We start from the raw sequence: 13,004 nt of genomic DNA, 5'->3' as shown, positions 1-13,004 counted from the left end.
AGGCAAAGCTTTGGGTTTCTCTCTACCTATCTCTATGACATGCATTAAGTGGTCTTAGCTATTTATTACCTATTTTGGGCAAAGATGCCTTCTCAGCAAAGCATCTACCAAAAGAGGCCTTGGCTGGGTACCAGAAATAAACCATTTTTCCCCCTCCACCAAACTACACCCTCTACAAATCCTTTGACCGTGGGCCTACCTCCCTTGCATGGGCTGGGTATAGGTTGGTAGTACTTCGGCCAAGATGTGGTTGTCTTATTGCTTCTTGCTTTTTCTTCTTTCTTTCCCACGCCATTCTTGTTGCAAACGTATGGCCTTGTCTCGTTCTGCTCCTGCACTCTCTTTGCCCGTGCTTATTTTTTATGGGAAATGTTACGGGCTTATTAGGCTTTGCCACACTTTTGCCCCTTTTTGGGCCCTTGGGTCTGTCTGCTACTACTTTCAATTTGGGCGGCCTGTTGGGCCTTATTTCTCTCTTCTTTGTTTCGGGCTTTTACAGCCCTTTGTTTCTATTGGTACTTACTAATCTCTTATTGCATTCCTTTTTTACTTATTATTGTGCTTTTCTATTGTTGGGCTTTTTTTTAATAAAAAATGGGCATCAACAAAGGTGAAGCAGGTTACAGTTAGAGGTTTGGCAACAACCTCTACCTATTTGAATCTGGGGATGATGCAAACAAAAACAGTGTGCTAGCCAATTGTCCAAGGACGTTTGACAAGCTACAACTCTCTTTTTTCCCCTTCTTTTTTAACTAACACCTAAACATTTTCTACATGTAATCTTTTATTTCACAAACACTTGTTCGTTTGATTGGAGTGAGAACATGGAATATGAGGGTTGAAAAATAAGGGAGAGAATTGTTTTCTCACTGGCCCACATTTTGTGAAGAGGAGGTTTTCTCTCAAAATTGATGAGAAAATAGGGGAGAAAGTGGGCTTAAGATATGAAAAATTACCCATATTCCCCTCTCCTCCCTACACTTTTGTTTGCGCTTTTTTATTTTATTTTTCAAGCTTTAAAAGTCCATCATTTCTTTAATAAAATATTTTTAAATTTGATAAAAAATAATAAAATATAATCAAGCATTAAAAGGTTTGTTTTTAGTGATATTTCAAATAAAAAACTTATTAATCTAAAAATAAAATTACATTTAACATAAATTTGTAAATTACATTTTTTTTTTTATGAACAAATTTGTAAATTACATATTCACATGTAATGATGTAAAAGCATAACTCATGGTTTGATGAAACTCATGGTGTATTACCTAGAGAAAAGCAAGAAAATTGCTTGTGGAGCAATTCCTCCGAGCAAACACGAACTTACTAAGTTGGCTTTGAGACTATATCACAAAATAATTCAATTTAAAAGTTACGAGATTGTTTGCCTCATAATTTTTTTAAAATATTTTCAAAATAGGTAAAAAGTAATATAGAGTTGACCATATATTAGATTGTAAGTTTTAGTATAGTGTTAAAAGCCTAAGTCACCACCAAACAAAATCAATTCTCCTTAACATTTTTTACAAAAATTTAATCCAATCGATTCCAATAAAAAAAAAAATCAATCTAATTGATTGTGAGAGGAGGATTTAAAAGATTGGGCTTGAGAGAGTTCAAGTTCCAACGAAAGCACTCTCCCAAATTTGTGACAGTAGAAGGAGTGGTGTTGGTCAAAAGAGTTACCTCAATAAGTGCTTGTTGTCTAGTTATGCTTGGATTGCTGTGTTTGGGTCACATCGTTGTGAACAAGGAATGACAATTTTGCCTTATCTCGCCCTACACGTGTTTTCTCTAACTTGCGAAGATGGTGGGGTGAGATTTTTGCCTCTCACTTTGGGCAGGTAGGGACAAGTTCAGGCTATCCTACCATGCCCCACCCGCATATATTTACAATTTTATACTTGATGTAATTAATAATTTTACAAAAATTATTCAGTTTTTAGTGAGATATTATCTTGTTAAACACTTTCGATTATATTATTTAATCGTTGATAAAATTTAGTTTATTTGATATGATCAATTTAATTGTAATTTCAAGTATAATTTATATTATTGTGACATGTTTTATATTAAAAAAAATTATAACAGGTATGGTATATGGTGAGGCTCCATTGGATCCAATGGGGCAAGGCAATTTGCCCCAACATGCAGGAGGGGGTTTGAAGCACCAATGATCCAACCCCGCCTCATCCAACTGCCAACCCTAGTTGCATTGCAGAGAGAGAGAGAGGTAAATTAGTCCTAAAACAAAAGCCAAAGCATCAAAAAGACGCTTTCTAATTTGGTGTTTGCACAGTAAAAAATGAGTTAGCATGTATAAGTTATGTTTTGTTAAAACACCCGACCAAACAAACTTTTTTTTTTTAGTGGGATCCACAACCTTTCGATTTAGGGCTTGAAAGCTACTTTTTAAATGGGGGCACCAAACAGGCTCTACATACGCGCTCGTACAAGTTTAGATAATACAATCTTGAACCATATTATAGATGGAATCCTAACAATTTCATTCAGACTAAACTTAAGAGATCAAATTTAACAAGTGAAAGTTTGTATACTAAATAATGATAAAGCCAAACTATAGGGAGTAAATTGCAATTAAACCTAAAGAAAATGGTAGTCAATACATCAATCAATTTGAACATCTGAGGAGACTTCCCCCATCCCTATATAAGACAACCAGAAAGGATAGTTCTCTGTTTTACTAATGGTGAAAAATGCCTCCTATTTTTACATCTGGCCAAAATGAGAAAATATTATCTGGTAAGTTCCATCATTCTAAACCAGAGGCTGCTTGTTCCGTTGGCAAAACGTAACAATGTTCATCCACCCATTAATTGTTCTACTAGCATACTTTTAAGTGACTCTATCCTAATACTAGAAACATAGTCATATATGCGACTGATAGAAGGGGCTATTCTGAGCAACACCCTTCACAAATTTACCTGCAACACAAATACATATACATACATGATACATACATGTACAAGATGCTACCTGAGATGAATTACCCTCTATTGTATAAGTATCAATTTGCTACAATAACATGTGATGTTGCTAGACCCTCTGGTTGTAGTCCAAGAAGTTAGGGCGAGGCTGCCCATTTAGAGTCTGGTTGTTTGTGGATGACTGTGTCATGTGACGCTGTTGCTGTTGCTGTTGCTGTTGATGTGGCTGGGTCTGGGTCTGGAGATTACCAAAGTGATGTAAGGCAGGCTGATGGGAGGAATATTGAGGGGGTAGCCCTCTGTTGAAAGGATTGCCATTGACAGCTGGAAGTTGGCCAGCTGCTATCTTAAGCCGCTGCACTTCGTCCTTCAGTGCTTCATTGAGAGCTGTAGATCACACAGTAAATAGTCACATTAATTCCTGACCTCACCTGATTTTATTCCTCAAAATCCATTAGAATAGAATGCAAGTCATCAGACTTGATGGAATTTGCAAAGGTTATGTTCTCTAGGAATTTGCAAACCAGATGGAAGCCAAATCATTATGTATTCTTTTTTATGGCACTTGCAGGAAATATTTCATAAAATTCAAGAAATTTTTATTGATTAAGTTGTTTGGTACTGCATACCATCTCTAAGTTGTGCTTGCTGCTCCATAGCTTGCAATCGCAGTTTGAGTTCCTTGTTCTCATTAGTCAAGCCAGTGGTGTCTCTCTGCATCACATGAAATATACATGAGAAGCCTTCCATGCTAGTTAACATTTCTTCTCCGTTTTTCCTTATTTTAGTTTAGTGTGTAAATTCTAAGTTCTAACCAATATATAATAGCCTAAAAGTTGCCATGTGGGATCAAATTTAGGTGACACCAGACTTAGCCTATGCCTCTATACAAGAATCTTTGTCATATAAAATTATTCTACATGAAAAATGGTGGGAGGGGGGACCCGGGTGCGTGGGGGGGGGGGGGTGGAAGAAAAATCAGATCAGATGAGGATGTGCACAAAATGACAAAAAGAAAATGGAAACACGAAAATATATGGGGACATTTACTGAAGCCATTGATGCAACACAAACATATACATATGCACATGCCTGGAGTCCATTGGAAAACCATATATTAGGCTGGTACAAAAAAATATCTACCTTTTTATAAAAAAAAAATATAGCACATGTTCAATATTCATCATTGAATGCAGCAATCAATACAAGGATGCAAACTGACATCCACTGCTCTGAAACAAATATCACTCGCCTCTTCCCACAAACTATTTTTGACATCCACCAACACATGATGTAGCTACATCAATTAACCCTATTTTCATGAAATTAATCACTTTTTTTTTTCTGTTGGAATAAATGAAATCAATCATTTATTAAAAGGCCCCCACGCACCGGGGCCCGCCGGGGTGGGGGGGGGGTGTTCAATTATTTAATATACCCCAGAGTTTGACATTGTTTTCGAATTAAATCCTGAAAATTCAATTGTAGTATTGTACCAATGTTCACCTTATAGTTTTTGCAATTTAGACCCTTCGTAAGTCTCTGTTAACTAAAAATAACAGAAACCCACATAAACAGCAGTTGAGATCAATCTCAACACTTGAAAGATATTCATGTCAACACTGCGCGGCATCTTGTGGGGCTAAGAAGGAGAGAGGTTGACCTTGATTTCAAATTTAACTCTGAAATTTCAATTTTATACGAGTTTTGAAACCATAGTAATCTAGACCCCAATAAGTAACTCATAACTAGAGTCCAAACTAAATGAAACTCACATAAATTGCACTTGAGACCATTGTGGGAACTAAAAGGCTCTTCAAGCAAATTCGAGGGCAGTATTTTAATGCAAGAAAACCCACAAAATGATGGCATCATCATTAGACTTCACTGAACTGAGTGGGCATTTTACGAATGAGGAAGCCATTTTGTGATCCTATATTGGTGTCTAAATACCACTTACGACTCACATGCTATATATTTAGAGCCTAGTCAAGTTCAAGTACAGCTTATGCGGCTTTTTGTTAACTTTCACTTAACATAGACTCATAGAGGGTTCAAATTGTAACAATTTTGAAACTATAATATGAATACGAACATTGACGTAAATGAACTCATGGTGAATTTAAAAATAGGCTCAAACTTAACACTCCCTTTGGGACAAGGGAATGGAATGAAATGAAAATAATTATTTTAGAATATTCCTTTCATTCCCTTGTTTGGGAGTTTTAATGAGGGGAATGCAAAGTCCATTTCCCTGGGGTTTAAGTGGGAAGGAATGAATGGATAGGAGGAAACACTCGTTACTCTTTTTTCCCTTACATTCCTTCTATATTACTCTCATATTACTTCCAAACAAGGTTACTTACATTTCACTGCTTTATTTTAAAACATTCAAACAAGATTACTTAATTCCATTATATTCCTTTCTTTTCCATTCCTTTATGATTTACTCATTCCATTTCATTCATTTCCTTTATAAACTCCCAAATGAAGGCTAAGGTTTACTATGTAATTACATTCCACACCCCCACCCCCCCCCCCCCCCCAAAAAAAAAAGACTAGTACGTTGTTGTAATTGGTAATCAAAGGGATCCAACAGTTTCTGTAAACTTCAGTAAACAATTATATGTTAGTTACTCGTGGGGGGGCCCCCCCCCCCCCCCCCCAAAAAAAAAAGAAAAAAGTAACTCATTGTATGTTAGTCAATACTCAAAACCTTATAGACTTTAGAAACTGAAGTGAAAATTGATATTTACATATATATTACATGAATTTTGTAGTATACGCTCTTATGAAACACTAACGGCAATATGTAATGTCAAGTCACAAATAGAAGCATAAGATGACTCAAGGACAAGCCTTTCCCCTGACTAATGCAATTAAGACTACTATGTGTGTGTATACATAGACATATAGGGTTGGATTTAAGTTACACTTGGTGATGTAGCCATGGAAGAGTAATTTTTTACTAAGTAATTCGCAAATTCATCTTGAAATTCAAGATTTATTTTGTGGACCATTTTATAGGGTAAGCGTGAAGTCTAATCGAAGTAGAAGTTATGAAGTTGAAGTGTCTAATTTTGTGTGTCCTAGGATAAAAGTTGTGGACCATTTTATAGGGTAAGTGTGAAGTCTAATCGAAGTAGAAGTTATGAAGTTGAAGTGTCTAATTTTGTGTGTCCTAGGATAAAAGTTAGAACAATTTTGCATTTTGGTTTTTATGTAAAAAGTTATGGTCAAATTTGTATTCATGAGTAAAACTATAATTTTTGCAATCCTTGTGAATTACGGTATTTTGGTAATTTAATTGAGTCCAGAATTTTCTAAGAGATCCTAAATATCTTACGGTTTATTTTCTTTGGTTTCAATTAGTTGTATTATGTTTTTAGTTTACTAGTCAAACTAAGAGTCCAAATTCTACTAGCACAAGAAAGAGTCCTCACATATATATATATATATATATATATATATATATATATATATATATATTTTTTTTTTTATGCTCAATCTACTCGAAGAATAATGGAGCTAATATTTATTTATAAATCGATAATTATAACAATGGGGAAGAGTGGATTTGAACCCTAGTGCTTCTTATAAGCAAGCAAGACCACTTAGCTACAAATCTATTGGCAAAAATTGGAGTTAATTAATAAACAATATTGAGTTTTTTGAGTATTAATGTAACAACTCAAGGAAAGCACTAGCTACATATGCACTTACTCCTCAAAATGACTAGTCAAGCTGCAATTGGGGCTCCTTGTGATCACTCATAAAACCAAGTTCCACCTAGTAACTAGTAAATACCCAATGTGCGACTCAGCACACGCTCACACTCCCAAACAATCCAATCCGGACAATTTGGGATATCACAATCTTCCCCAATTTTTCTTTTTTCCCTATTCTTCTTCTTTCTCTTGTGGTACTAATCATGGGTATTGTTCATACAGCCCCTCAACACCATAAAATTTCACCCTTTTCCTTCTTCCTTACAACCCTAGCTCAAACCATTTCTTTTACTTATCAAAACCCTAAAACTCCACATGCTTTCTTCTACCAAATATCCGTTAAATAGCTCATCAAATCACCTTTTAATTCCAAACACAACCTCGTAACCTTTCCTTCTACAATTCTAAACCCTAGATCCACGAATTCTCACAACCACAAACTCACCACAAGCACGCATAAACAAATTCCCTAATTTTTCCTATGTCAATTTGATTGGCATCAGAACCAAAATCCTACCACAAGTTCATTGATAAACTTTTCTCCACCCTTGAAAAAATTTCTCATTCAAGAGTTCTCACCAAAAAAAAAAATAAAAAAATAAAAAATCTTATTCAAGATGGTGGTTGCCAAGTCAAAACTAAATTCAAAGTAACAAGCATTTTATCAAGATTTTGTAGAAACCAATAAAATTTTGCAACAATTGAATGGAAGGGTGTGTTCAATAGAAGCAAAGCTATAAGATTTGTGTTCTATATGAGAAACTTTATATAAGCTGGCAATTGCTAGTTTGGGAAAATATCCTATTAGAGTAGCAGATGTCAATAACTTAGACATTCTTTATTAAACCCAAATTTATCCCCACCCTTCTTGGCAACCAATTCACCATTATCCCTTCAAAATCTAATTATCTTTTGCATATGGTCCTACCAATTTGTTGCCACAGCAACCTCAATTGGGTATTGGTTCAATGCCTTAAAGGTATGGTATTAAGGAGCAAACTAAACCTTATGATTCATTATTAGTCCAACTTCAAGAATAGCCAAAATAATGCATTAGAAGAGCAAGGAGACCACAAAGAAGCAAAATGAGCATAAGGTTGATTATGGCAAAAGCCAAGACCAATAAAGAAACTGATGATCTTGCTATGAATCAATTCAAGAAGGATTTTAAATTGGGCGGCCTTAAAAATATTGATTTTTATTATTTCAAAAGAATTTAATCATTCAATGATATGGTGGGAAAGAAACATTTGTTATCTGTAATGCTCAGGAAGGTGATTGAATAGTTGGCTCAAATTTCAAGTTCAAAGGTTATTATACTTCAACACTTTTAAACTCAAAACTTGAAGCCAATTTTTTTCTAACTGGGTAAAACAATGCACACATAGAAGAGTAATTTGTTACTACTTTGCAAATTCTTCAATTTAAGATTTATTTAATGGGGTCCAAGTGTGTAGTCCAATTGAAGTAGAATTTATGTAATTTTGAAGGTCCAGTTTTGTAATTTCAAAGTTTACAACAAAAATATTATTTGTTTTTAAATAATTGTTAAAAAGTCTTTTGTAAGTAGACTATACACACACACACACACATGCGCACACACACACACACACATGCGCACACACACACACGCATGTATCTATTGTCTACCTAAATAATGAAAAAAGGATGATAAGAAGTAAACACATAAAAGAAAATTTTTAAAATAAGTTGGCCTAACCTAAGCACACACAAACAAAACAAAAAGGCAAAAGGGGGAAATCACAAAATGGATTTAGATCAGGCCTGACTCCTTGGGTCCTTCTTGAGCAAGAAGAAGCTGATGAAGAAGAAGAAGAAGATCTGCGATGCGCTGGGTTAGTTAATCTTTTTTCCTTTTTCTTTTTTTGCACGAGGCATGTCCTGGTTGTGTCCTGGCCGTGTCCAATTATTAGATGAAGAAGAAGATCTGTGATGGGTTGGGTTAGTCTTTTTTTCTTTTCTTTTCGTTTTTTGCACGAGGCGTGTCCTGGCTGTGTCCAATTATTAAAAAAAAAAAAAAAAAAGGGAACGACACGCATGTAGCCGTGTCCCAGGTGTACGCCATGTCCTGTATGCGTATGACACAGGCACTACAGGCGAATTGCTATGTCCATGCTTTCTTGATAAAAAGTAATAAGTGTATATGTGTGTGTGTGTGTGTATTTCCTTTCCTTACGTACTACTTACCTCTTTTTCCATGCTAAACATGGCAATATTGGTACCATTTCCTCTATAGGAAAAACATGAGTGATTGTGGTAAAAGGAATTTAAAAAAAAAATAATAATAAAATGAGTGATTCATTTTGAACAGAGTTGGCTGCAATATAAAGCAATATCAATACCATTGTCCATTCCATTAAAGATACTTGGAATTACTCTAGTTGAAACAATATCTTGTGTGAGCTACCTATGTGCCTCCCAGAATGCATATTAATTTAAGGCTGAATTAAATGATCAGAACAATTGTAACTATATCTTTGAACCGTATTGCAGGTTCAACCCTCCATTAGAGAGTGATTCAGGTGTAGACAACAAGACTTATTGAAATACCATTTTGACATATATTTTCTACGCATGTATCATATTATGTCTGTGTCTTCAGTTGGCGTTTATTCTTCATAGATGTTGAGAATAACCATACAGCACTTCCTTTAACATGGTAGAAAAAGAAAACCAAAAAGCTCTAAGAGAAAGTATGGAACTTCAAGTTGATAAATTCATGCAACCACAATGCTTTACTTTTAAGGAAGAAATGCACATGCCACCAAACATTAGTAACTTCACAAATGTAAAATCTAAAACTTTGTGTGTGAGGAGTGTGTGAGGAGTGTGTGTATATAAAGAAGGAAAATATTGTATAGTTATCCATATAAAGAAGGAAAATATTGTATAGTTCCATTGAATACGTCCCTCTTTGGGGTTTTTTTTTTTGGTTGAGGGATGAAGATATAACTAGACGGGAAAGTACCCATATACATGAGGTAAATGTTTTATAGTTTCCATTGATTGGTCTTGTTCGTTAATCAAAATAAGCCAATGAAAATAACCTATACCGCACCTGACTTAAATATACAAACAAGTGACCAATGAGCTGCAGTTCAAATGACACTTCCTACTCCAATGAGTTGTAGTTCAAATTGATCACAGATCAAGTATGTAACTTACCAATGAAGAAAAAATTTACAATCGCGACAAACAAACAAAATTCACATCATAGTTAGCCGAGGGTTTCATTGCATAGGAAAAACTTAAGATCTCTCTTATCAATCCATATAAGTGTAATGGTGATACCTGTAGCAGAGTGACCTGAGCCGAGAGCGTGGTAGCTTCGGTCTGAAGTGTCTGCACCTTCCTCTCCAGCTCATTAGTATAACGTATCTTCCTTTCCTTTGATCGCGCCGCTGATTGCCTATTAGCAAGAATCCTACAATACCCAAAATGACAAATACCCAATTGCATCTCAAAAATCTAGAAAATTCATCAACAAAACACAAACCATAAATCTCAAAAAAAAAAACATCAATTTGCTCTCTTACCTACCACTAAGTTTCAATAAAATTGACAAAAGAAACAAGGGCTCCTTTACCTTTTAGCTCTTTTGGGATCAATCAGAGAGAGCTCGGCGAGCCTATCAGGCGCCATAGCTTTCTTCATAGCATCAATCGAGGAGTCAGCCTCAAACGACGTCGTGGAAGACCCATCCATGGAATTGCTATGCCTGTGATGGCGGACCCTCTTGTCCCCAGCACCATTTTTCTCGTCACCAGTTCCGAGACTGAGTCCCTCGAAGAAATCAGAGTCGACAGACAAGCTTCGGAAGTGGGCCATGGACCCGGATGTGGGCTTGGCGGACTCGTCAGACGAATCAACGGCCATGGGAGTGCCACGTGGAGGAGGGGAAGGGAGGGTGGAGAGGTCGAGGTCGGAAGGGTCAAAGAGGAGAAGGTCGTCCAGGTTGGGAAAGCGGAAGGAGGTGTCGGAATGGGCCCTGCGGTGGTGGGACCCACGCAGCTGTGGGGTCTCAGGCATCTGTGATATGTCAACTGCCACCGGCGGTGGCTTTGCTGTGAACTGTGATTCCATCTTCTTCTTTTTTTTTCTTCTGTTGTTGTTGATGTTATTGTTGCTGTTGTTGGTGTTGATGGTGGTGGTGGTGGTGGTGGTGGTTAGGTGGTGGTTGTGATGGGGGACAATTCCGGATGTGTCGGGGGGCTGTGGAAGGAGAGAGAGAGAGAGTGGAGTCGAGAGAGTCTAGGATGACTTTCGTTTTTGGCCCCTCGTGATTTGAGGGTGTTATTGGAATTCAAATTTGTCAACTCAGGGATTATTTTTAATCTCTAATAAGTGGTATAAGAAGTTCTTTAATTTGCTTCCATTTTTTTTTTTTTTTTTATGAAAACAATTTGCTTCCATTTTTAGTAGAACGTGTGGCACCTAATCCCATTTGAATTAATTAACGATGTAATGGGAGGGAATCTTATCTACTTTTGAGTAAGGGATTTTTATCCTTGAGAAGACATAACTTTCTTCGTAATTTTATTTTTTTATTTATTTATGATTTGATAGTTGAAAAAAGAGGTTTGAACTTAGATTTTTTTGTAAGAATCTTCGTAAAAAGAATTTAGAAGTATAAATTGAGTTCCAGGTTCTTGGCAATTTTATCCATAACATTGAAAATTATATTGTTACTATCACATATTTTTAGTGCAAAAGTCACTCCACAAGTATAAGTACTTATAGGATGAGAGGTAAGAGTCGGGTTCAAGTCTCTAGGAATAAGTTTTACACACATATACACTTAGATTAGACTAGAGTAGAATTTTTATCTTGTACAAAAAAAAATCATGTTGTTAGATTTTATCTTTTATTTGTTTCTAAATGAAAATCATGCTGTTAGATTACATATTTAATTTGTTTCTAAAATGCACATTGAATTCCATATTTATCAAATCTTATTTATTAGACGAAAATATCATTTTGGTCTCTATATTTGGTTTAACACTGACTTAATCCTTACATTTTGGTAGCATTCAATATGATCTCTATTATTTTCAACTTGCAATTAATTTGATCATTATTGTCAAATCACAATTTTTTTTCGCATTTTCTTGCACTTTCTTAACAGCCAAAGACAAATCAAATTTACCAATCTAAACTCCAGTAGACATGCATACCAACTTAGCAATTAAAACAAACTCAAATTTGGACCCAGAATGATAGCAAATTGAAAATAACATGGACCCAATTGACTACAAGTAAAATGTAAGGACCAAATTGACATTGACCCCAAAATACAATTTTGGTCCCTACACAAATTTAATGCACAAATTTATGTTTTGTGTATAATTTTAAAGTTTAAAAAAGGCAAAATTACTATTTACATCCTTTATGTTTGGTGAATTGCCATTTTAGTCCCTTAAAGTCTTACTTTTATCATTTAGTCCCTTAAGTTTAAACAACACATGCAAACTTGAGTTGTCATTAGTTTGTAGTAAGGCTGTTCATGGTGCGGTGTAGTTTGTGTCATTTTTAGCACCGCATTTTGTAGTGTGGTTTAGCTAAAACCATAACTGCATTGTACCTTATTTTTGTGGTCACATGTGCGATGCAATGCAGTGTGATGTATAAGAGACGGTTAAAACTTAAATGTTTTAACTATCAAAATCTAATACTCTTCACTTTAGATCAAGAATATAAGTTAAGAGTTTATGTGAAACACCAGGTACAAAGCAAAAAAGATTTACCCAAACTCAAAGCAATGCTAGTTATGCCTACTAATTTCAAGTTTCAATTATCAAAAACATAATGTAAACAAGTCTAAAGCAAAGCATGAAATGAATTACAAATCCAAAACAAGTATTAATTGTAAACCTAACAAGAAAACACAACAAAAAAAAAAGGTCTGTCCATCGAGTGAGATACGCTTTATGATCGTGCAAATTTTTTTTGTGGTTAAAGTCGAAGTTTGGGTGAGATCAATGGATTTGTTTTAGGTTTCTGTTTTTGGTTTAGATTTGGGTATGGGTATTTGATATTTGAGAAGTTTGTGGGTTTGTTAAGGATCAATGATAAACTTGGCTACTGGTAGCAGTAGAATTAGAATTTGATTTTGTCAAGTTTGTGGGTTTGTTTTAGTTTTGCTTTGATATTTCTAGCTTATGTTTGATTTCTTAGAAATTTTTAATTTTTTAAAGAAAACTTTGGATACTGATATTTTGTTTGGTGTAGCTTTGCTTGGGTTTTTCGTGCTTGTTTGGCTAAGAATAAAGTTTAGCTACAAAATTAGTTATAGCCTATGACTACAATC

At 35.3% G+C, this 13,004-nt stretch overlaps 1 protein-coding gene across 1 annotated transcript; it reads right to left on the bottom strand.

Annotated features, from left to right (window-relative positions):
- Window positions 1–2,565: 2,565 nt before the first annotated feature.
- Window positions 2,566–11,022, bottom strand: LOC142621768 (transcription factor VIP1). The gene is made up of 4 exons (XM_075795124.1): window positions 10,284–11,022; window positions 9,989–10,121; window positions 3,578–3,662; window positions 2,566–3,335 (listed from the first exon to the last, which is right to left on the bottom strand). Exons 1-4 carry the CDS (start codon window positions 10,778–10,780, stop codon window positions 3,058–3,060), a joined length of 993 nt encoding a protein of 330 aa, XP_075651239.1. The 5' UTR covers window positions 10,781–11,022; the 3' UTR covers window positions 2,566–3,057.
- Between the last annotated feature and the right edge of the window lie 1,982 nt (window positions 11,023–13,004).

Source organism: Castanea sativa, chromosome 1, assembly GCF_040712315.1.
Source record: "Castanea sativa cultivar Marrone di Chiusa Pesio chromosome 1, ASM4071231v1".
NCBI lineage: Eukaryota > Viridiplantae > Streptophyta > Magnoliopsida > Fagales > Fagaceae > Castanea > Castanea sativa.
This window is presented reverse-complemented; position numbering and strand designations above follow the sequence as displayed.

Excerpts from the sequence above, each read along its gene's own strand:
- LOC142621768 (XM_075795124.1), bottom strand. The coding sequence starts at position 10,780 with ATGGAATCACAGTTCACAGCAAAGCCACCGCCGGTGGCAGTTGACATA. Across the intron at positions 3,663-9,988 it reads CTCAGGTCACTCTGCTACAG|AGAGACACCACTGGCTTGAC; the intron begins GTATCACCATTA and ends CATGTGATGCAG. Across the intron at positions 3,336-3,577 it reads GCAAGCACAACTTAGAGATG|CTCTCAATGAAGCACTGAAG; the intron begins GTATGCAGTACC and ends TGTGATCTACAG.